Source organism: Rhinolophus hipposideros (assembly GCF_964194185.1).
Source record: "Rhinolophus hipposideros genome assembly, chromosome: 14".
Lineage (NCBI taxonomy): Eukaryota > Metazoa > Chordata > Mammalia > Chiroptera > Rhinolophidae > Rhinolophus > Rhinolophus hipposideros.
The window spans coordinates 52,449,937-52,475,776 of NC_138060.1; the positions used below are offsets into that span (position 1 = coordinate 52,449,937).

The 25,840-nt window shown below is 36.0% G+C and overlaps 1 protein-coding gene across 10 annotated transcripts in view; it reads left to right on the forward strand.

The window, feature by feature from the left end:
- ARPP21 (cAMP regulated phosphoprotein 21) overlaps positions 1-25,840 on the forward strand; it is a 160,575-nt gene that overhangs the window by 46,890 nt on the left and 87,845 nt on the right. For 7 of the 10 annotated variants that reach the window (XR_013994932.1, XM_081073334.1, XM_081073339.1 and 4 more), the window contains exons 2-9: positions 4,452-4,625; positions 6,423-6,589; positions 7,649-7,690; positions 8,489-8,578; positions 12,487-12,631; positions 14,072-14,150; positions 14,794-14,853; positions 15,595-15,735. Coding sequence is in view for 9 of the 10 variants with exons in the window: in XM_081073334.1 (XP_080929460.1) it covers positions 6,461-6,589; positions 7,649-7,690; positions 8,489-8,578; positions 12,487-12,631; positions 14,072-14,150; positions 14,794-14,853; positions 15,595-15,735 (686 nt within the window). In the remaining variant the exon portion in view is untranslated. Of the gene's footprint in view, positions 1-4,267; positions 4,357-4,451; positions 4,626-6,422; positions 6,590-7,648; positions 7,691-8,488; positions 8,579-8,778; positions 10,626-12,486; positions 12,632-14,071; positions 14,151-14,793; positions 14,854-15,594; positions 15,736-25,840 lie in introns of those variants that run through there. The other 3 variants (XM_081073336.1, XM_081073340.1, XM_081073335.1) reach the window with 2 other exon arrangements.

Genomic DNA, 25,840 nt, shown 5'->3' on the forward strand with positions numbered 1-25,840 from the left:
GACACTTGGGTTGTTTTCACCTTAGGTCATTATGAATAATGCTGCTATAAACATCGGTGTATAAACATCTGTTTGACTGCTTTCAATTATTTTGGATATATATCTAGAGTGGAATTACTGGGTCATATGGTAGTTCTATGTTTAAAAAAGCAGGTTCTCTTTTTCCCCTAATTCTAACTTTTGTAACTATACCAAGCAAGGTCAAATTCTCTTTACCTGAATATGCTTTAAGCATTTGGAAATAGCTATTCTGTCCTTCCTAAGTCTTCTTTTGTCTGAGCTGAAAGTGATACAACATTTTCTGTGTTTTGGAGCCCAAATATAAGATCTTATACTAACCCCAGCTACATTTCACTTTATTACTTTCATCAATTGGTTCATTCTATGGGGATATCCAAATATTTATCTAGGATCCAGTGCATTACATACCTCTCCCAAGTTTATATATTCCTGTCTTTGAGATACACAGAAAACACGGAAGAATTATAAAAGCAAAAGTCATCTTTATTTTTTAGTTCATGAAAAAAGAGGATGGTAAGGATAACATTTTTTAATCCATTTTCTTAAAAAAATTTCTCATGTGGACCCATTAGAAGTATTTAACTTTTATTTTATTAATTTTAGGGGGGAAAATAGGTTTTATAGAGATTGTATTAGTTGACATGAATATCACGTCATAATGTAGAATATCCTTGAAAATAGTAGAGGTTCCATAAAGACTTTTTACAGGAATTGAAACATTGGCCTTTATCTTTTGGATGTTTTTGTTGAGATCAGACCTGTCTTTGTTTTAAAGGCACTCGTGATTATTGTGGGGTTGTTCTTATGCTCAAAGTTTTGACATCAGCTGTTTCCATTACTGTGATTCTGCTAAATGCAGATGTAGGTTATGTTTGTGTCCAGTATACTATAATGGTTAGAAAAGAAAACTTAATATTCTACATATGAACTACTATATGTTTATAAATTGCTTAGCTTTTAAAGCTCAAATAAAAATATTCATGTAAAATATTTCTATCCCCTAAAACCCTAATATGAAAATTCCTTTTCTTAAATATCCTGCTGGGTGCTTCCTTCACCACAGTTGTCTGGTAATTTTGGCATTTGCCTGGGTGACTCAAGAATCTTCCAGAATGCCTATGCATTGGGTTGACCAAAAAGAATTTAATTAAAAGGTAGAGCTCCTGGTTGAGTGTTTCTTGTACATGTATTGAAGAAGCACATTTCCTTTGGGAAAATAAATTTGTGTGAAAATTTCTTATTGATGTTTTTGTGTCACCTGGGGTAATTTTCAAACTTGCTGAAGATATTAGACTGTACATTCTGTTCATGCTATGGTTGCTCACATTTCTGAAAAGATTACATTCCACTAATTTTCTTATTTTTACTCTTTTAATTTAATCTTACATATTCATAGTATTTTTTAAAACTTTAACAGGATAACTGTGTTGAGAATAGGATATGCCTTGGGTTTATAAAGCGTTGCAGCTTTTAAATACCATATGCAGCAAATGAAAAATCACTAATATCACCACAATTTGTGAATGGCTTGCATTTGCAGCACTGTGATAAAATTTTTTTTTTTAAAAAAAGGAACAGTACATATGGGAGAAACATTTTAGTCATTCAAATAAGTATTCTTAATTGTGTTGTTTCTCCATCAAGTACCTATCCGGATTTGGGATAATGTTAGTCATCCTGTGTTAATTTTCAGTAAAAAGATTATGAAGAAAGTGAGTAATAAAGTGACCCGCCCAACTTGCTGGTAGATTTCAACTTTCATTTCCCATTTTAACTAGCCCTTGAGAACTAAATCACTGCTGGAATTTGAATCAAGTACTGATTTTCTTTCTCCACATGATAGCGCAGTGATTAATATCTGTAACACACACACACACACACACACACACACACAATTAGGACACGCGTACTTTGTTGGTGCTGATGAAAAACAGAGTATTTAGTATTTTGCATTGTGCCTTTCTTCTCTCTTCCTCTTTCTCATCCCTGAAATCCCATAATTGCTACTATTTGCAACTCTAAGCTGAAGAAATAAGAAACAACAAAAATATAAGGTGAAATGATAATTATTTTCCTTATTGTAAATTGCTGACAGCACTGTTCATCAATTTCCTATAGCTTGTTTTGCAAGCAATTAACTGCCTTTGCTAACTACTATCCTGTATTATGGCTAAAGTATTTTCACTGAAAGAACTGCAGTAACTTTTATTTTGTACATCTGTATAGATTCTCCTCTTTCTCCCTCCACCCCTCCAACTATAGCAATTGAAACTTGGCCAGAATATCTATTAACTAAAGGTTGGATAAAAGGTACTAGTTAAACATAGTTTTGCTTCTTTGTGAAAATAGGAGAAATTGGAATAGATTAAGAATAAATGGAATTGGAAGAGTCAGGTTAGTTTGGTGAACAGAAAGCTGGAGTAGGGTTGATTTCCTGGCACGGCTTTCTTAGCAAAGAGAACAATTTTAATCAGTTACAAAAATATTTGTGATCCATATGTTCCTCTCTGCTCATTCCCATATGCCCATATTCACTTTTATCTTGGTAGATGATGACTTTATGATTCAGGCATGCAAGAATAATACCTCGCTGGCTTTAGAGCTCAGTGCTATTTCAAAACGTGTCCTGGTAATTACGTGCACACATTATATTCAGACTGTTCACGCTTTGAGTTGGTTAACTGGATATCAGTTTGTTTTTTCTCTTTCTTCATGGAGAGAATTACATCTTGCACCCACCTACCGGGGCTGGAATAATGCGACCAGGTTTAGATTTGAAAACTGCATTGCCATTCACCTTTTGGATTAAAGACCAGTGTACAAAGATGAATATCAGAAAAAGGAGACAAAAAGGTTGTGATGATGGTTGACAACTTCATTTTCTTTGGGAAAAAGGAAAACAGAATCCAAAAAGCATTTGGTAATTACTAGTGCCTTTATTAGTGCCTATTCTAAGACATGTTAGATAATGGCTGGTTATTTAAACAGATTGTAATTTTAAGACGTGTTGACTTTTATTTATTATTGAGTGTTCGTCATAGTAGCCGTGGTGAAACTGGTCAAAATTGAAAAATTTAAATTACGGTGGATTAGTGATTCATTTATTTGTCCTAAATGCCTGTTTGCTTTTCTCTCGATAGCTACATCATTTCTAGCAACAAAAGAAACATATGCTAAAGCCAAATTATCTGTTATAATAAAACATGAATAAAGCTAGAAATTATTGATTGCATAAGTGATTGCATTTTCAAAAGTCGTTTTTCCCTTGCACAACAAATGGTGTTGTAATCCAATATGTTGTTAATATAGCTGCAGTAAAATCCGATGACGAACCAGCTGTGCTCATTTAATCTTGGGAGGGGGGCTGTGAGTGGGAAGCAGAGAGGGTTTCTAAACTTCAGACTAAATAAGTGAGATGCAGTCAGTGTTTGCAAAGATGAATATATATGATGGATGAGGTATGCATGCTGTTGGATGTAGCAGGTGTGCAACAGGGTTGGAATTGCAGCGAAAGGAGAAAGATACAGCTTGGTTTTGGCAAATGGTATTAGGGATCGGTCTCTATGTTTACATTCAAGCTGTCTTTGCCTCTGCTCCTGTAGGAGTTGTGAGAAAAGAAAAGTGCACATTGTAGCGTGGATTGTTTTCAACAGGCTCAAAGTTTGCAAATCTGCTGAATCCCTCTGACAGCGTGTCTTCGCTGTCAAACATAATGCCCAGCTGGTGGCAGTCCTCATGGGGAGGGAGGGGGTCTAGATAGACTGCGCTCACTGTGCCACAAGAATATTAGGAATGCTTCTTCCCAAACTGTAAGTGGAGAGGAAAGAGCTCTCTCAGCCATGCCACTGTAAACATTTTCTTTCTTGTCCTTTTTTGTTTTGTTTTTGTGTTTTTTTTTGTTGTTTTTTACTTTTGTAGATAATGCTTCATTAAATCAAAATATTTAAATACGTTTCACTAAGATAACTTTCATAAAGAAAGGAATCACGGAAACAGCATTAAGGTATATTGTATTATTATATGTATCTATAATTAAGACAAAGGCTTTGGTTTAAAAAGGAGGCAAGATATTTGCTCATAGGTGATCTGGATTCTCATTGAGGCAAACACACAAGCTTGTTTTTTTTTTTGTAATGTAAAGTGCGAGATTTCTCTAAAAAAGGTTAAAATTGAAGTGAGTAATCTTCGGTGCATAATGCAATTGTTAATTTTAGCTTCTTGCGTGGGTGCCGTTCTGACTTGAACAGCCGGCTGTAGCCTTCATTAGAGAAGAAGCAGGCAGCTTGAGACAGGTGGAGCTGGATCAAGCTGTGAACGTGATTTTGCTGGAAGCTGGTCATTAGTTTTAGAAATCCGGTCTTATTTCTTTCGTCCTTCACCCTACCATGATTGTTGCAATTATTATTGTTGACTTTTCGTCTTTTTTTCAGGTTGACGATGTGTCAAACTATGTAAGGGAATCGCATGGACATGGGCATTCCGAACTGTTAATGGGGACATGGGACTCCAGTTGTCTCTGATCACTTGTGTGGATTTTCCCCGTGTAGAACGACAGAAGCCGCTAGTAAGTGGCCAAGACCTACAGCAGGAATTCTGCACCAAAGGTAAAAGTCTCACTGTCTGGCTGTCATTTCGTCTGTATCTCTTTCTTATTATATAAATGTGCCTGTTTGCATAGGACATTTCATTAAGTGTAACCCAAACAGACAGGGTCTGTATCAGGGACTCAACTGGCTTATAGTTTGTAAAATTGAACTCAATTTGTTCATTCCATTTTAAATCTGTGTGTTATTGAAATGCTCTGCAAACAAGTTAAGGCAACAGCAGTCCCATCTCAACCCCCTACCCTACATTGAGAAACAAGCTGTTTGCCATCGGGAAACTGAACTTTTTCTTTTGTTATGGACACCCATAGGCAGTGTCACTGAAAGAAGAGAAATCTGTCAGAATGCACTGGATGGAATAGCCTGCAACCCCCCTAAACCTAAAAGCCTTGGTCCCTGGTCACTCACAGACTCAAACCACCACCCTTTAAGAAAACTTTTCGTTTACATTCCCACAATCCTTTGCCAAAGGATCCTGCGTTTTTTAAATATATCATTAGACACCATGTGTTCTGTCACGGTAGATCTTAGCAAATTTGCAAGATAAACTGCTGTGTTTTAGGTTTTTCTCATATTTCCTATATCCAGTTGGAAGTAAAGTTACTGAATTAGTAAATGGTAATTAAACATTCCCAAAGAAACAGCGGTCAACATAGTGATTTATCCAATACGAATTATCACTGTAAGGAATGGGAACAGAAACAGAACCATCATTGCTTGGGAATTTTTGTGGAAAAAAACTGACTTTCTAGCCTACAATGTGTTTCTTTTTCTCTCTTTTTTCTTTCATTCTCTTTCTTTCTTTTCTTTCTTCTTTACTCCTTTCTTTTTTCTTTCTTTTTTTCCTCTCTTTTTCTTTCTTTCCTCCTTATTTATTTTTGTTTCTCACATCTTAAAAATATGGAGGAGAAAGTAAATGCTAAATTATTCATGGGCCTCATTTGACAGCACATCAAAAGGGGACCCATCAGGAGCTTTATGGCAGTAGGGGGAGATATAAATAAATAACAGGCTTTATCCTGGAAAAGCCACTTCTAGTGTCTGTGGAGTAGCCGAGTTCAGTTGGGATAGCTTCATTAGAGCTGCCTGCCAGACTTTTCCTTCTGCAGGACCTGGGCAGCGCCAGGAACTGACAGGAACTGGGAAGAGGCCTTGTACTTTTAATAAACTAGCTGTCAGTTTGCAGCCTGAAAATGTTGGCCCTGAAAGGTTTATTTCCAAATTTCGATCCCATATTTGTAATTGAATTCCTATCTCCTAAATTGATTTTTGCCCCCTAGTTGAATGTACTGTATTCCTTATACTCAGAAAAGTATGTCTACAGTTAAAACTTGCAAATAATTTTTGAGTCATCTGAGAGGTGCTGCAGAACACCAATACCGCCTCTCGACTCAGAAGTGGAGGGGCATCTGTTCCAGAGTTAGAAAAAGACTCTCGTTTGCTTTTCTTTTTTTTTTTTTTTTCTATATTTTAGTCGGGCACAGGGACTGTTAGATGTGTGGGAGTTATGTGTCTCCGTTTAACATTTGTTGACCCATTTTGATGGCAAGATGTATTCACAAGTGTATGTGTGTATGTGTGTGGAGAGGGTGTGGTTAGGGCCACCGACTCTGCCTCTTGTGTTTGCCTTGGGTACTTGATGTGATCTTGTTTTATTCTCCTGTTGTATAAAATTGGCAGAGATGCCTGAGCTGCTCATGTGAATGTGACTATAAAGGGAGAAATGAAATATCTCAAGAACAATAGTAAATACGTCAGTCGGTACTGACTTTATTTTCTAACATCTTAAACTCGTAGGGCATCCAACGTTGCTATTTTAATTTGCGTCCGAGAGAATGTCTGAGCAAGGGGACCTGAATCAGGCGATAGTGGAGGAAGGCGGGACTGAGCAGGAAAGGGCCACTCCAGAGAATGGTATTGTTAAATCGGAAAGTCTGGATGAAGAGGAGAAGCTGGAACTGCAGGTGAGCCTGGAAAATGACTGTTTCTCATACCGTTGCGTACAGTTCCGTTCATTTTTAGACTACTTTGAAGGTTCGTTTTAGTTTAGTTTTGTTTTTTTTTAAAGAGAGTTTGACTAGTAAAATGAATAGGAAACCCATAAAGTTAATCCTCTCCTTTCCCTGTTATTACTCACTTTTTTTGACAAACCATCCTCGAAAATGTCCTTTGAAATGAAAAATATCCAAAGGATGTATTTAATGACTGAATTTGCACACAGCATCTAATTTCCAGTATTAGTACTTCACCCCATACTAATTTCTAGACCACCTCAAGGAGTTTGTGGAGGGCTTCTTCCGAGGCAGCTTTAGGCTAGCGGAATTTTAAAAACGGGTTTGCTACTCTATAGAAAAATGAAGACCCAGTTCATGCCGGACTAAGAAAAATCCAAGACGTGAGCTCTCTTTATCTTCATGGACAGTCTAAGGTTCAAATTTTGTTAACAAACAGGCCTAAGCCCTACAATTGAGAGAGAGAGAGAGAGAGAGAGAGAGAGAGAGAGAGAGAGAGAGAGAGAGAGAGAGAGAGAGAGAGAAACACAAAAGTGGGAAGGTGGGACATTGGAAATGACTGACCATACTGAAAAAGTGACATTATTAAATACACCATGAGTTATGAGAGAAAGAGATTTTGCAGAGGGAAAACAAACCGTTTTTGCAAATAGCCTGTATGGATTTTCTTTGAATGAAACTACAAAAGTGTTAACTCTTTTTACATACCAGTGAGCAAGAGCAGATAACCACATAATGGCCCAAAGCCATCAAGGTCTGCTTTTCCCCTCTCCAATAGCTGCTATAAGGAGAGAGAGAGCTAAAAGTTAAATAAATGATCAAAAGTTTGGGGGAGTGAGGGAAAGAATGCTTTCCCTCACAGTAATGCACATTGCTGTTACTGTTGATTTCTTGATTATAGTGACACATTTTACTTTCTGTATCTCTCTCTCTGGTTGTTCATGTACTATTTGTTGTTGTTTTTTGTTTGTTTGTTTGTTTTATTTTCTTTATTTTATTCCTAACACACAGAGGCGGCTGGCAGCTCAGAATCAAGAGAGAAGAAAGTCAAAGGTAGGGTTCCTGATATTCTTTGTAGGCCTGATATCACAGATATCGATTCCGTATTTCCCATCTGAGTTATAGGATGTACCAACAATTCAGATGGTTGTATGTAAATGTTGTGATGGACTTTGGCTGTCTTGGTGCTGTCTGCTGTTAATGGGGCTGTGTTCACATCACATCTATCTTCCTTTCTCGCTCTGTATGCTTTGTCATTGGCGCATGTAGGGTCCGCATAGCTGCACGTGTATATATTCGATCCCATTTTCACATGTACAGATTTGACAGTGCTTTACAAAACACCTGGCTGCTTGTGTTGTTTTCATTTTAAACAAAATTTGGAGTGAATGCTTTAGTCTCTCCAGTTGATTTCTGCTTTGAAGCACACAGCTGCTGGTGTTTGGAACACAATCTTGCCCTTTTTAAAGCATCTTAGTCCAATCCCTCCCAAACTTAGTTTTAGTAGACGTTATTTATTTATTTATTTTGGGGTCATCTTTTTCTTCTGATATTTTCATGAAATGACAGCAATTCATCCTTCATATGTTTCCAATGCGATGAGCACCCTGTGCTGAAAGGGTTTCTTAAATTCATCCGTTCACATCCCCCCTCACCTTTGTCCGCATCCACACAGGGGTCTGATGGTTTGCACTACCGAGGTAGATAGCACTGAGCGGCTGGCTTGAAACTCAGTTTTAAAATCTGATTGGGGATGTCATGTGAAGGTGGAGATGACTTGATGGCCCGAGAAGGCTTTCTGTTTGTTTTCTTTATTTTCTTTTCCTTCCCTCTTTTTCCCCCCCTTCCCAGTCAGGAGCAGGAAAAGGTAAACTGACTCGCAGCCTTGCTGTCTGTGAAGAATCCTCGGCCAGACCTGGAGGTGAAAGTCTGCAGGATCAGGTACACCCCCGTTACTATCATGACTTGCATGAACGGGGTCCACCTTTGTGTGCATGGGTATGAATTTGGCATTAGACAGTGTTTTGGGGGAGAAAGAAATAGTGAAAGAAAGAAATCATTGTCTGGCTTCATCCCGTTTATAAGACATTGGAAACTAGTGTAACAGTTTGTCACAGAGTGTCACGTTTGTTTTTTTCCAGACCCTCTGAAAACTGCAAATGGAAAGGAATTCAAAAGAATTTAGATTAAAACTTAAAAAGTAAGCCCGGTAGTGCTGAATTTCCTCAAAGGCTCTCTCTTGATAAGACTGAACCAAATATAGTTCCAAGTGTCCCATCTCCTTCCTACGGGAGATTCTTACCTCTCCCCTCCCAAAAATGCATTTGCCTATAAGAAACACAAACCTGGCTCTTATGAAACTTTAGAAATAGTGAAAAAATGTGCATTGAGCTTTGGAGGAACACTTTTAATGGCCTTTGGGTGGAGAACTCTCAATACTGGAAAAATTGTTCAGACATGAATCTCAGCAGATGGTGAATTTAAGTTAATATTGTTAATATATTGCTGTATATTCTTACACTTATTTTTGCTCCTTACAGCAAGACTATTAGGCTCTAAAAATTCAAATACCAACAAAACCCTTTCGTGACAAAATGGGAAACTTTACATCACCCTTATTTTTGTTTGCCTTTTAGGCATCATATTAGTTTTTATTAAAATAGTCTTGCTGTTGATATTTCCCTTATTTTATCAGAGGCTGAGAGCAGTCAAGGCTAAAGTAAAATGATTTATCTGAGCCCAGGGGAAGGAAAATTGATTAAGATATCATTATTTTTGTTTGGTCTTGTTTTGCTTTTCTCTCTGTACTTCAAATTCTCCTCATGGATACAGAGCGCATTGAGAGCACTTTCTTTAAAAGGACCAAAAATAAACCCCTTCTAGGTTTCGTCCTGAGAGTATTTTTTTTCCTAGCCTCATTTTCTTAACACGCCACTCATGTCGTAAGGCATGGACAGGCTACCTTTCAGTAGCCATCACTACATCTCATACACAAGCTTTATTTTCCTTGGGTTCTGAGAACTGTGTGGCTTTTCTTCAGCATTTTATTTGTGCTTCTATTTTTAATGGAGATTGAAAAGGGGGAATCATGACTATCACGGCTGGTATTATTCAACGTTGATGGATGGCTTATAAGGTACTGCACACGACCTATGTTAACGCTGCAGAATGACAGACTCTGGGAGAAGGATTGCCCCAGTTGTTCCCCCACTCCTAATGCCAGGCAGAGAAGGACAGCCTTGATAGATGTCATCTGCTTTTTATCCCATTTGACAAAGTACCAGGAGGAAATTTTTTAAGAGATCGTCTGTATCATAGTGCCCGTTCCTGGACCTAAGTCTAGTTTCTCCATCCAATTGGTGCAGAGAAATAAGATGCAAACGGTGCTTTGTTCCTGCTGGTTCCAAGCTCAGTAACCAAGACTAGCTTTGTAGGAGAGAATTAGAGCTGCAAGCTTCTCTTTGGACTGCCCGAGGGGTGGTGGGAGCAGTGGGGGCTGCTAGAAAATACCCAGACATACACATAAGCAAGTGGCCATGCTACTCTTTTAGAGAAGAAAGAAGCAAACCTTTAAGTTTATATGCACAGCCTTCATTAGGTACCACTGGCACTTACAAAGTGTGAGATCTGAATCCCAGAAAACACTGGCAGAAGTATACAGTGTATGGATTGTATTGCTTCCCCGATGTTTGTATATTCACAGTATTTGGAAAATTGCCTTCATTTTCCTGTGTGGGAAAAACTTTTGCTACCTGTATTACTTGATCTCAGACCCATAGCTGATGGTTCAGTCTGTCCTTCAGTTAAAGGAGTTTTGCTTTTCTAATGTTTTACTCTTTACCTATCAGTGTATTACTGCAACTTGAATCATTCTTTTACTGTTGTTGGATATAAACTTATCCTGTACCAATGTATTTATTAACACTTGTATTTTATTATTGAGCATATCAATAAAAATATTAAAAAATAACAGATTGTTTTTTACCAACTCTATAGCACTTTTGTGTGTTATTTCAACACCATAATGTGTATTTATGTATAGAACAGATAGGCATTTTTCTAAGCATAGTATTTGTCAACACATGGCATGAGTTTGTCCATTTTTTTGTAGATGATAGCCTCTGCTCTTGCATTTACATTTCCAAGTTTCTTTGATTTTAGATTCAAACTTACAGACGCTAGATAGTTCAATCAGTTTTGAAGAAGCAATGAGACCACTTCCGTGGCCTGGCACTCTGTTTCTCCTGATCCACTGTCGAACTGATTCTTCCCCACCCCTTGCCCTATCTTCTAAGCGAGAAATGTTCCAGCTGTTTCCTTAGCAAGTAGAAGCAAATCATAGCCCTAAAATCTGCCTGAACATTTGCAGACTGAGACATTTCTGTCCCAATTCAAATGATAAAAGGTCCTATAATCAAATTACAGTCCGTTTTACATATTTAGTATATGTTCGTCTCAAAGATAAACGTGTGAAAGTCAGGAAATCTGCTTTGATTAAATCTTTATCATGAGAACGTGTTTCAGTTCATCCTGTATATCATGTGTCTTTCCAACCATGGTGACTTTTTATTTCACCCAGCAATTCATAATGCAGTCCCTCCCCCACAAAAAGAAACTTGGCTTTGGAGGACTTTTATTTTATGCTTGTCAGATTAGCCAGGTTTACCAAGAACCGTTTTGAATCCCAGGTGGGCTATAATTTGGGGATTTACAAGCATCAATTTAGTCACATGTAGATGAACACTAGTTCAGTTTTCAGTGAGAAACACTATTAGTCACTGGAAATATTTTTTTTCCCTACACTATAAATTTTAATGTCACTAGTGAAAGAAAGCTTTCCCATCAAATGATCTCTTACATAAGAACAAGTGGGCTTAATGTTGGCTAATTTGTCATAGTTTTAATCATAGCATAGGTTTTTCATAAAACTAAAAAACATAATTTGGCTCATTCTTCTTCAAAACAGTGAACATGCTCTCAACCAAATGGCTTATATACGAGTTAATACAAAATGATTCATTTTCGGTGCAAAATAAATAAACATAAAAGTGGATTCAGACCCAATACTATAAATGGTCAATCTTATATTAATCATCAGTTCAAGAGAATCTTACATTTTGGAAATGATTAACTGATACTAAAATTAAAATAATATTAAATATTTGTATATAATTGGCGGACAATATAATTCTGCTGTCTACCTTTTCTAAAAGGCAATGCTTATTGTAACTATATATTATGATGGTTTATTAATGGCATTTGTAAACAACGTATGATAATAATCTATACCTAAGATTTCTGTAATTTTATAGCTTGGTTTTTCTTTGCAGTAAAAATCATTGTTGATACAGTTCTAAAATAGACTTTTTATTGTAAATTGACTATTAGGGCCTTTATGTCTGTGATTCGTAATATATGTCTGTTTGTGTTTGTGCCAATTTCTTCCTATAAGGAATTATAGAAAAGAAATGTAGAAGCCTCTCTTTTTTTGAGACATGACAGTGGCTGTCATGCAGGCTTACCAATCAAGAATTTTTTCCTGGTGTTTAAAAATAAACCTGTAGAGAATATAAGAATTGAAATCTATTAGAAAGTAACTTGCTGAAATTTAATATTCATGAGGCAAAGTTTTAATACTGGTGTTTCTCATGACCTCCCATTGACTTCTGAAGTTTAATTCACCTTAAAGGGCAATTATTTTTCTGACAGGTTTAATTTTTTACCATTTAAGAAAAAAAAAATCTGCACCTGGCTTTCATTTTCCTGTACTTAATAACCTCTATGCAAAATGGAAACCAGACAGAGATTATTAAATCTGGCCCTAAATTATTATATTTTTTCCCCAACAGGAATCAATTCATTTACAGCTTTCCAGTTTTCCCAGCCTGCAAGAGGATGATAAATCTAGGAAAGATGACTCTGAAAGAGAAAAAGAAAAGGATAAAAACAAAGATAAATCCTCTGAAAAACCCAAGATCAGAATGTTATCAAAAGGTGAATGTGAAAATGTTTCCTTAACTTACTCAATTTGGGCAAACAGAGTCGCAGAATACATTCTAGATTTTACACACATATTCACCTTCCACCAAACCACATCTAATTTTGTGTTTGTGTGTGTGTGTGTGTGTGTGTGTGTGTAAAAGATGTGAAATTGATTTTTTCCCCTGTTCAAGGTGTCATTATTTATGTAGATAGAAAGATTATTTTTAGGATCACATATTTTGTTGGATTTTCATTTGAATCTCCTATTTTCAAAGATAAATGTGTACAAAGCTGTGAATATAAATCTGCTCTTGATTCAGGTTTATTAGTCCCATTAATTTGGATTGATGGGAAATTATCCCCAGTTTTATATAACTTTCATGTTTATTATTAAAAGACAGTGGATTAGCAATTCTCAGTCCATAAGTGATGTCATCCCCAAACCACAGATGTATATGTCAATGTCAATGAAATACACACAGCAGTTTGCCTGGCACAGATGAATTTGGTCTCTGCAACTCATATACTGCCACATCATATCTCACTTACAATATACAGACTTCTACTTTAATGACGTTTCCCAAAAAAAGTCATTGCTTCTAAAACTGCAAACCTAAAATCCAGATTTTTCAAATTGTTGCCATACATATAATTGTACAAAACTAAAAGAAAAAGAAAACAAAACTAAGTTAAGTTGAAATGAAGAATGCCATGAATAAATTGCTTTGCAGTAGACTTTTTTTTTCTTCAATAACTGAAAAAGACTAGGGCATCCAATCAGCTGAGGAATGATAATTAGTTCTAATATGCTCTATAACCACATATCTGCTTATAATAATTGTCTTTGCTGCTGAATATCTAAAACCCAATGTGTATACAAGAATAAAGAAATACCGGTTCCTAAAATGGTTTTAGAAATTAAGCTTTAACCAGCATCAGAAGATTTGAAAGATTTGGGAATATTTAGTGTCCTCCTATGTTTTGTATTGATTAATATTTAGATAGTCTTAGAACAGAATTTTGATTTTTTTTTTTGACTCCTCTGCTTTAAGAGAAAAAGGTTTCCCTGGGATCTCAAACTCTTAAGAGCTCTCTCTGTTTGTTGAGAGTACTTGACACGTGGAGGTCGTGCCCTTGCTGATTTAAAATACAGAATGAACATGTGATATTTGACTCCACCCACCACCCACCCAGACTGTGCCCACTTCCCCTCTTATGACAGTTGGATCTTTTCACACTCAGGATCTATTGGGTGTTCCCAATCCCTGAATCTGATTTTCATTCTGATATTATACTGTCAGATTGCTAGTTTTGAAATATGTTATCTTTCATACCAATAGCTTCACTTAAAATTTACCTGAGCAGGAGGGAAATGGGAAAGGTTAGGAAAACCTTTTCTATCCCACTTCCCCACCATCATTCCTGACAACTCCATCCTGCTATTTGTTTCAGATTGCAGCCAAGAATATACGGATTCTACAGGCATAGACTTACATGAGTTTCTGATTAACACATTAAAGAATAATTCCAGGTAAATTATTAAATACACCTCTTATTTTTAGAAGAGTAAAGTGGAATATTACAATCAAAGTCATTAATCCGAACACTCTAAGTAGGGAGTTGTAAAGTACAGATGTCTTAAATTATCTCTTGTATTTTCTCATTTCTGTTAATAGTTTGTATGTTTAGTGTTTATAGATAGTCTTGATTCCTCGGTAGTTACCCAGTGAATAAATTATAGTTAACAAATTCTGTTTTGCTAATCACAAAGAGATACTGGTAAAGGAGAAAAAAAATCAGTATCAAATAAACCAATTATGCATTATATGCAGTTATAGAACCATCTAATTGGGCTTTGCTTTGTTCTAGTTTCCTATTAATTTAAAATATACAATTTACTTGATGTGTTTTATGGGCCTAATGCCTTGCAGATCCTAATTAACATTAAAACTACAAAAGTTTCAATATTATAAAATTCTTAACAAATGAGATAAGAAACAATTTTATGTAGAATCAAACCATATGTATTGGACAGCATATTCCAGAGAAGAGTTAGGTGCAGGTTTGTGGTCACATACATGAAAACCATCTTTTCCATACATCCAAATGGACTTTTTAGGTCTTTGGGAATGGGAAGTCCATAAAACCTTTACATTTTAACATTTATTTTGCAGGGACAGGATGATACTCTTGAAAATGGAACAGGAAATTATTGATTTCATTGGTGACAACAAGTATGTGAAATTGCAATGCTGGTTCATTTATATGATACGTCTTAGATTGGTATCTGGGTTTAATTAGTCATGCTGGAAAGATTTAGGGATAGATGAAACATTGTTTAATACGTTTACTGAATTGTTAAATGAAGATTCGATTGGATTTAGGAGCTATATACTAATGAGAATTGTTGTTTGGACCATGTGTGCTTCTGCTTGTTAAATTCCTGACAAAATGGCTATAAACAGGGGGCTACTGATTAGCATAGAGTAGCTGTAACAAGAAGCGACCCTTTTCATTTTTATTATAGTTTTTTAATGGGCTCCAGCTGGCTGCAGTCAGTTATGCCTGGAAATAATTGCGCTGCTTTCAGTGTAAACCGTGTAATGACGCATCTCCAGACAGGCATCTGCAGTCACATATTATGTCATATCATTTGTCCTGGGCCTGGCTCTGTTGGTAAGGTATCATGGACTAAAATAAAATACTTTCCAAAAGACATTAAGTTCTCTTTGGTGAGAGTAATATGCAACTACAAAACAAAGATATTTCTTGTAGCTTACTGGATAAATCTGTAAGTGGAAGATTTCTCTGTAAATGAGAACATTAAGAGATGAAATGGGCTTAGTGGTTTGAATGAAAGAGAAATGATATTGTGTGTGTAGCTGTAATATGTCCATCAGTCCAGAAACAAACATGCTGATTCTACAGTTTGGGTTTTGGTTTGTTTGTTTGTTTGTTTGTTTTTGTACTTTCAGTAATCATTATAAAAAGTTCCCTCAGATGTCATCGTATCAGAGGATGCTTGTCCATCGAGTGGCAGCTTACTTTGGGTTGGATCACAACGTGGATCAAACAGGAAAATCTGTGATCATCAACAAGACCAGCAGCACAAGAATGTAAGCCTTATCACCGTATTTACTTAGCATTTTCTTTTTCTCTTATGGGTTCATTTATAAGAGCACAGTGTAAAATTCAAAGTACATGACATTTAAAATGTGCAGTGTTATTTACCTCTTGCTCTTATCAGCAGTAGGGTGGCATTTATCTGTAGAAGATTATCTGAGGACCAGACAAGTTTACAAAATTCAGGCAATAAAGTGGATTTATTCCCTGATCTTTAACATAGCTCCTGAAACATAATTTATTTTCTTTCATCTGTATTCCATGTGATTACAAACAAAACCATAAAACGTTTTAGGCCAAAATGTAGCTCAAATTAAAAATAACAGACATTTTAAAATAATGATGATATATGCAGGATAATTGTCCATTTCTTTCCTTTTCTGGTTTGTAGACATCCATCTTATTGTGGTTTCTCGAGTAACAAAAAGCGTCAAACCTGGACACAGAAATCCTGCCTCTAAGACCTAATTCTTTTACTTACTAGTTGTGTGACCTGAAATAAGTCATTTGAAATCTTCCATCTCAGTTTTTTTCACTTATAAAATGAGAGTTTTGAGCTAAATGATATCTAAGTTCTAGCTCTAAAAACAGGTAGTTGTTTTGGTCCTTAAAATACTTGTTTGCTTCTTTCTGTCTTGGTATCTTGTCACTTGGTATCTTGTCTGTCTTGGTATCTGGTCCCATTGAGTCACCAAAAACATAAGCTACGTCGTCATTTGTTTTGGAAATTTGGAGCTCTCTGTCTTGAACCTATGTACCTTGTGAGTATAGAGTGAGCTACTTCTATAACAAAATACATGTTAAATGGAAAAACAGTCCCTATGTAAAGCATTCTCTTAAAACATTTATGAATTACAATTTCCTTTTCCACAGTGTGCTTGGTAAATTGTGTAAATTGCACAGGTTTTAGGAATTCTGTTTTAGTGAAGGGAACTTCTGTGTCAGGCAGAGCAGCATGGTTAAACCACTCTTTATTTTCTGCTCACCAGAGTTTGGGACAAGTGGGGATGGAGATGAGGCTCTTTCTCTATTCAAGGCTCAGTCTGTTCAGCAGAACTAGAGTGAAGGTCACATTGGAGAGAACACAAACGGAGATCTGGGACCTGGCTTGGCTATTATCTCAGGGACACTGAACACTTCACTTCTCTAGGCTTCAAATGACTTATTTATCTGCAGGAGGGTTTGAAGTGCATAATGTTTAAGAGCCCTCGAAGCTTCAGAATTATTGGGTCTTGTGGATGTATTCTATTGTGCTGGCAAATACATTTTAAAATTTATCAGCTTTACCTGATGGTTGGCACATGTCCCTCCTCTTTAAACAGTAGTAGGAATGAAAAGTCACGGTCCTTTAATCCTTTACATCTTCGCTTTCCATCAAATATTCCTAGTTATTGCTATTGTTGTTACTAATTCTCCATTCGAGTTTTTCCATGACTTCAAGATTCCACAATGCCGGAGCACACTGATTATAAAATAGGCAAGCAACTGACTATTTCTTTTTACCCTCTTTTTCTCCTCTTTCTGTATAAGGCCCTAACAAGTAGAAAAGCCCGTAAATCGAGTAGATTGTTTGACACAGGTTCAATTAGTAGAGACAGTGCTTTAATTTTGGTGCACACTAATTTTATAGTCACATAGTCATGAATAGTGGTACCAGTGTTTGAGACCTGTTTTCTCATAGAATAGTTTTTGAGAAAATTGAGCATTGTGTGAAGATCCTTGGTAAATGTTGAGTGACCACTCTGCATGTGTTCTTTCCGATACAGTAGCCACCAGTTGCATATGGTTGTTTCCATTTCAATTTAAATTAATTAAATGCAAATAAAATGTAAACTTGAATTCCTCAGTTAGGCTAGCCACATTTCAAATGCTCATATTAGACAGATCATATGTAGAACAATCCCATTATTTCAGAAAGTCCTGTTAGTCAGCTCTTCTCTAAATCGTTGTGACAGTTGCAAGTTTCCAGGTACCACTAGAGAATACAATTGGTCCCTTCAAACTTTTAATCCTTCTAATTTCTGCGACTGAGCTTGGCTAGTGCAGGCATCATGTTATCATATTATTAGATTTCTTCACTTCACTTCCAGGGGAGCAGCAGCTTTTCAAAAATGTTATGGCCAATTTCAAATAGACCCCACATGTTTATGTCTTCAGGAAGAGCAAAAAGAGCTTGTGCAAAGAACACCCTCAGGTGAGGTGGCTACAATGGAATGCCTGGGCTGGCTTAGTCTCTGCTTTGTTTCTGCTCTTGCACACCACTGTTTAGCCCCCACGCTGTGAGTCAAACCATGCCTAAACCAAAAGACAAATAACTGTGTGTCATGGATGTTCCAGGTATTTTCTGAAGAGTAGAGATTATTAATGTTCAATTGATAGCTGTCAAGTCCTAACTGTTCATTTCAACCACCTTTCTGACCACCCTCTATTGGAGTAGCTCTTGCTGGGTAGGGTGTGAGGGCTGTTATCTTTTAGGACAAAAGAAAAGGATAAATTAATTATCCTTTTTCATTTTTTTTTTTATTTTTTTTTTAATTATCCTTTTTCAAATAGTAACAAGTCACATTTATAGGACCTGGATCACTGTTGGCAGTTTTAGAAAAGGAGAAGTGTTGTTTTATATTTGATATTAAAGGTCTGTTGCCATGTTCTTTTGGAGTTGAAGCTCAAAATGGAATATTCTCTTCAGAACATTCTATTTAAGTCCTAGGAGTCTTGGTTTTCTTTGGTTCCCTGCAAATTTCAAGAGTTGTGCTAGCAGTGCCATTGAAACATGATGGTTGTTGGGACCATATTAATTTAGATATTGTTTTGCATGGAAATGTCCATATATATAAAGGAGGGAGGCTGAGATGGAAATTCCTGAGATGGCTCCTCGTGGTTCTTGTGTTTTGGGAATACCTTTTCAATGTATAGAGTTTAATGAATGCTACTCCAATCAAATACATAAAAATGTATATTTTAAATGTCATTATAGCCTGGGAGAAATGCAGAACAATGTAGATGGAGGATGCAGAAAAATATGGGTGGAGGGTTACAAGAATAAAATAAAGGGATGAGGGAGAGAAAGCACTTGTTCATGTAATTTTTAATTTTTCTTTCTCAATGACACTGCATTGGCATATAAAGTGATCTTCTGACATGGAAGCCTATCAGCTACATATTGACCGGGATTTATTTCCCACAATCCCTGTATTTCTAGAGTGTAGGCAGTTCAAGTAATTGTAGGTTGTGACTTGAGAATATTAAGTTTTGCATGGAGAGAAAATAGTTTCACATGAAGTTCAAAATATTTAAATCATGACGACACACTAGGAGGATTATACAGAGGGTCCCCTCCCAAAAAAAATGTATACACATTTTAAGAAAGGAAAAAACTGGATTAAAATTACACTGATGGTAACCACTTTGAGCACCTCTTGTAACTGCAGAAGTTAAACATGACTTGTGTTCATTTTTTTGTTATCAGTATGTATTATTACAATTTTAATACAGTTTTTTCCTTTCTTAGAATGTGTATACATTGTTTGGCACCCTCTGTATATACACGTGTATTTGTACTGCACTCACCTCCAGTATTTTCTCTAATATCCTCAGTTACAATATATTTGTACTTTCACGATGGAAAAACTCTGTGGACAGACTTTTCAGTTAGTTACGTGATATACTCTCTTACATATAACATTATCTATTGTTTATTCATTGCATGGAATACTTTCCCTCTTATTTCATGTATGTTACTTCATTTCCTCCTAAAAGCATACTTACAACCTAAGTACTTAGAGCCTCATTTTACAGAAGAAGAAAATGATGCAGAAATTTAGGTTCAATTTTGGATTTTCAGAGAAGCAATGATTAGCATGGCTGGGATCGAAACCAGTGTGTCAAATGCCAAGAAAATTTTTCTCAATCTAATTCTCTTTAAAGCAAAAACATCCAGAACATCTTGAGCAAAATCCTCAAGAAGACTCTTTGGATTGGGAGGGAATTTCAACTTGATTAAGTCTTTTGTTGTCTGATGAGGAACAATAATTGACAAAAAGATATGTTTGCAGATTAACTCAGGGGTATCAGTGAATAACAGATATTCCCTACACTTTGATAGTTCTTGCTTGATTTTCTGTGTTTAGTGCCGTTACAAGATGTGATATTTGGGAGAGGGTGATATCCATTCAATTTGAACCTGGCTTTATTCCATTTCAGTCTTTTTTCTTTCTTGAAATGAAAAAGCTACATTTGTCAATAATGTCAGTGTAGAAGATGAAGAATAGAAGAACCTATTCATTGTGTCATTCCAAAATTATTGCTATAAGTAACCCAATTGTCCAAATCCAAGGTGTTGTGCCATAGCCACAAGAGCATGAGGTGGGGTAAGGATATAATAGTCCAGAGAAAGTAAGAAGTAACTGTCATGTTTATGTGGGAGGTATTCAGAGAAGGTGCCTTCATCACAGCAAACTGATGCATTTTAGAGAGTTAGCACAGGCAAGTCACTTTCCCCCTGCAACACTGCAAGCTTGTTGGTTCCAGGAGCTAGCCAGGGTACGAACAAGTGAATGAACATGACCCAAAGCCTCTCAGCACACCTATTGGTCCACAAATCCAATCTTCATGACTAGGGACACCGCTGATTAGAATTTGCTGCTTTTTCTTTGTGGTTGTTCTTGAAATAATGAAGTTTTTGAGCTATGTTTTTCAACCTTTAGTTCCAGCTCTCTTTCCTCCATATATTGTTAGAAATATGGTTGATTTTCTAGAATGTTTTCTGTTGGAATTCTTTGGTAGCTGTCATATTAGGTGGTGACACCAAATGAGCATCTTGGAAATCTGGGGTAGAGGTATTCAAGTCTGTGCCATTTAAATGCTACAAATATAAGTGTCGGTTTTTATATAAGAAGTTTTGCTCTTCTCTTTGTCTCTCTTTCTGATCTCTGTTCCTTATTTTTCTGTGAGTTTAGCTCATTGTTCTTTTATTACATTTTTTTCCCACCTCCTTCTCTTTTTCTTCATTCTAGAGCAAGGATATAGGGTTGGGGTATATTGTTTGGAGACTATAAAGTGTCTACTTGCACAAGTGTTTTCCAAGGGGCCAAGATCAGTCACAGGCAAAAACCCATGTGTGCCTGAATGTCTTGGCATATGTCAGAGTAACTGTTTAACTAGTCCCAGATAATTTTCATGTTAAAAGGTTGTCATCTCTTGAATATTTTTTTCTTTTGTCTTTCACATCCACCCACTATCATTGCCTCAAATCCCCTACTCTAAAGGTACAGAGTAAAGAAAGGAAAGAGCAAATTCACTGAAGAATGGTTACAGGCCGCAGAAACCCTGCAAGAATAGTGGCCTAAAGACAAAGGTTTGGGGAGACACCTTGTAAGTCCAGTGCTCAGGAACACAATGCCTTGATTCCTGAGAAGTGTGGACTTGGGTATTTGCCTGGAATGATGAGTGGTGTTAATGACTCCAGTGCTTTGCTTGTTTGTTTGTTCCAGGAAGCATGATTAACAAAGCTGGTATTTGGTAAATCACAGGCACCATGAAAATGTGCTTTAGTACTAAGCTAGGCTTCTCTCTAAGTGAAACAGTTGAAGCCCAGTTGGGTTTACTGAGTTTTTGATGTGATGCGCAATGACTGCACTAAGGCAGGATTGTGGGACCCTCCACTGTCTCAGTGGGCAGACCCAAAGGGGCGTGCAGTCAGTATATCAGAGTCAAAGACTTCTGTCCTGCTGAGTTTCCTGAAGAGGCAAAGGTTTAAAATGAGAATCACTGGTTTTTGACCCTTAGGCATTCCACTCCCTGCAGGTGATTAATTGCAGTTCTACCACAACAAAACGAACTAAAATTTCCATGATTTACTCCCACATTTGTTCTCTGTCTTTTCCTTTGGCTGGGAGTGTGAGTAGTACCATGAGTGAGTGGCATGCTGAGGTGGATGCTTGTTTAACAATCCTCTGAAGAAGCCCAAGTGCCTCTTGGAAATCCACGAGTGGTTGGTTAGCATCCTATCATTTTTAAACATGGCAAATTTACTCCACATTTTTTTATACAAATAGCCTCGAAAACCGTCTGACTTGATGTCTAAGATCAGAAGCCTAAGAATTGCATTGCACTTAGGAAAACCATCAAATTTTGTGTACTGAACAGACAACCTGGTCCTTTAATCAATATCAGGCTCAAAGTAAAACTTTTTTTGTTAACATTGGTCAAATGCCGTATCACTTCTCTCAAATATTATATTTTCTCATATTATTATTGAGGAGATAGGTAAATTATAGGTAAATTATTGAGGAGATAGGTAAATCATAGAAATATGTTTTGTGAGGAAAGAATAAGTTTGTTGTATTCCTTTCCCCACTTGAAATTATTCATGAGCTTTTAAGTGTCGAACGTATAATGTACCACTTAATTTTGGAAATGAAATATGCATGTACCTTCTGTAACATTAGTATTCTTAATATATTATTTTCTTTTAAAAACATTTTCATGGAGTAATGAGACTTTTAGATTATTTATTGACTTATGTATTTAGCTCACAACATTCTAGATAGATAAAACTCGACCATTTTACAGGAACGAAAACTGAGATTCATGTCTTAATCTTACCTACTCAGTGCATGGAAGACCAAGACTGAAATCCAGTCCTCCTGCCACTCAGCCGTTACTCTTCTAAAGTTTGAGAAACAAGAACTAATGTTAATAGTACCAATACTCTGAAATGATAAAAGCGAGAAGAAACTGAAACACTATTTTTTCACCAGTATCCACTGATTTCCTTACAACATCCTAATTTGCATGTATTTTCAAAATTGAACAGAGAACCCAATTCAACAATGTTTGTGCTAAGAAGGATGACACCAACAAAACTCCAGAACCACAGAACACTCTGGGTTGAAAATTATCCTGGCATACTTAAAAGTGAGATAAAACCCATGTTCTTAAACTATCAAGCAAAAATATATTTCTCAGTTGTTCAGTATCATGCTTTCAACAAAAGAAATATAGAGTATAGAACATGTGCATCTTCTGTTCATAGTTTATTTGAAGAGCCAAAACTCTGTGGTGTAGTCAGGGCTCTGTGGTGTATGTGTGTGTGTAAGTGTAAGTGCATAATATGTAAGTACAAGGATGTGTGTAAGTGTGTAAATACATTTCATTATCTTTGTTATACAGTTTGGGACAGTTGGGAGAAAGCTTCACTATACCTACACATACTATATATAGTATTGTCCTAAATATACAACAATTATTGAGGAAGCAAGATGACTGTGTCTTGGTTCCTTCCATCTGCAACTATGCTTGCTGGTAGTAGCAGACTTAGGCTCCCATCCCGAGGGCTTTCTTTGTTGCTTCTAGATCCATCCTCAGAGTTGGCAGTCATTTTAGTACTTGTACCTTGAGAAAAGTTTTATGACATACTTGAAGGTGAGAGCCTGGTTGTATATAATGAATAGTGGATCTTCTTGTGTCTTGTTACTCTTAAGATTTCTGATATGAAGAGGCCATTAGAATATTACCATGGCTTTTTAAAGAAGGGATAATTGCGGCAAGGAGTAATAAAAGAACTGGTAGTTTATTGGTTGAAGGTGTTTGGTTTCTACTAAATTGTATACTTAAATGTTAGACTGTAACTATTGACACAAAATCTTCAAACAATAAATTGGAATCTACCAAGAGAATTAGATTCCTACCTAATATACAAGTATTTTATCCCACGACCAGACTCTTTCCAACCTCTCAGCCTTTCTAGATATCACACTTCCTAACCCCTACTTCCCACTATCTGGCCTTTATACCAGGAATATGAAAAAAATAGCATTTCTTTACACATACAAAAATTATCTCAGACCTCTATATCAATTAAAGTGCAGTGATCACTCTGGACCTTCTCAGAAAGTAAAGTACTTTATTTTCATATAAACTAAAATGGAATAGTTTTATGCACGCCATTATAATACGTAAGTAAAAAGCCTTCGGTGCCAAGAACCAACAATCACATTCAGTAGTTTCCAAAGAAAACGTTAAAGAAAATTGTTACTTGCTTATTTGGAACTGATGAATCAAACCATGATTTGAATATTATAGTACAGATTGGATCTATTCTAATTAAGGTTAGCACTAATGTAAATGTTAGTTCAAAATTCGTTGGTGCACTCTTAGATTTGGGCTACTCAATAAAATGTGAAAATGGTAATAATAGTTTACAACGTTCACTGAGTACTTCATTAGTGTTTGGCATTGGACTCCACACTGCTTGCATTATCTGTATCTCATTTAATCCTCCCAAGCACTTAAGGTAAGTATTATTACTTTCCATTTGCTACAACAAAACAAACACTTTTTTCATAGGGATGTTAAATAACTTGTGAGAAGTCACACAATTAGTAAGCTGCAGAGCTGAAAAGACACAATAATGTGTTTTGCAAAGACAAACTTTTGTTAGGCTTGCTTATCATCATTTGTGTGTCAATTGTTTAAAACTTAGTTTAATTATTAAACTATTGCTATGTTAAATTTAGTGTGCTAGTTTCCATCCATTTTATGTAAAGTCATTGGGTTATATGCTAAAATTCATTGTGTTTTGGGGGGAGCCAAGCTTTGAGTATTTGGATATATTAATGGCATGGCCTTTTAATGTTCATATAACATTGAAATGAAAGAATGGAGAACTCAAAGAAAGGAAAGAATCTGTACTAGCCCTCTTTTCTTATTTTTCATTTGTGGAAATTCTCAATTTATAGGCAAACTTGCAAAAATACGCCTGTTTTGTTAAGCTAAATAGATCGATCTGGTGTGTATGATTCTTTGGTGGTGCTGCCAGTACATGCTCAATGCCGTTCAGAAATAGCCAAACTCACAAACAAACGTAATATTCCAGATCCCAATTGCATGTGACTTCTTTTTGTTTTTCAAATTACATGTTTTCTCCTTTTATCTTTATCCCTCTTATCTTTTTCTAGATCATTCTATTTTGGATTTCCCTGTTAGAGAGGAAGAAAAAAGGTTGAGATTGATTGCACACTACCACTTATTATGATCATTATCTTATCATTAGTAAATGCATGTTTCTATGCATGTAGATCAAGAAGAACATAGCAATAAAGAAGATGATTTTTCTTTTGGGCTTGTTTGTTTACATATATTGAAAGGTCTTAATATGATAAGCCAAGATCAGAAGTAGGAAGCACAATTAATCCTGGTATTTTTAAAAGTAGCAGTGCAGCAGAAAGATTAAGAATTAGTTTGACAAATAAAATGGCTAAATGTTCATTTTAGCTGATTATAAAATAATATAGACCGTGAAATAAGATTTAGAACATATTCAGAATAAAAGAATATTTTAATTGTACATAATCCAATGATTTAGATACAAACCATTTTTAAGTCGTTGAATTTGTTTCCTATCTTTCTAAACTAATAGCTTTTGTTATTTTGTGGTTATAAAATACATCTTTATTATAATAATCACAAAAGTATATCTATTCTTTTATAACTTGTTTTTCTATGTTAGTAAATAGTATTGGGTATCATTTTACAAAGCTACATGTTACATATGGAGATATTTTAAGTTAACCAGTCCACTATGGCTTTTCACTGTTTTGCTGTCTTAATCAATGGAACTCTTGCTATTTGCTATGGTTTCATTTTAAGAAATAGAATCACTTTGTCAAGGTGGATTGATATTTTGAAGGCTCTTTATGCCCACAGCCAGTTTGCCAGAGCAGTGGTACCGATTTAAGGGATGTTTCACAGACCCTTGTTGTCTTTGAGTCTTCTTCTTACGATTTTGTTGTTTTTCATGAATAACCTTATTTTAAAGGAGGAGCAGCTGTTTCCTATGTTATTTTGCATGTCTGTTTACATATACAGTACACAATCAAAATAGAGAAGAATAAAATGAATTTTTCAAAGATGTAGAGAATTGAGAACATAAGTTTGAAAGATGCTAATAAAGGAAGCTTGGTAGCACTGCCTATATTGGATTTATACCATTTTAGTCTCTTAAGTAAGTCTTAAGTCAGTCTCTTTAAGTAAGTCTTACTTAAAAGAGACTAAAATGATATAAAATGACGAAATGATAGTGGGAATTGTGAAATA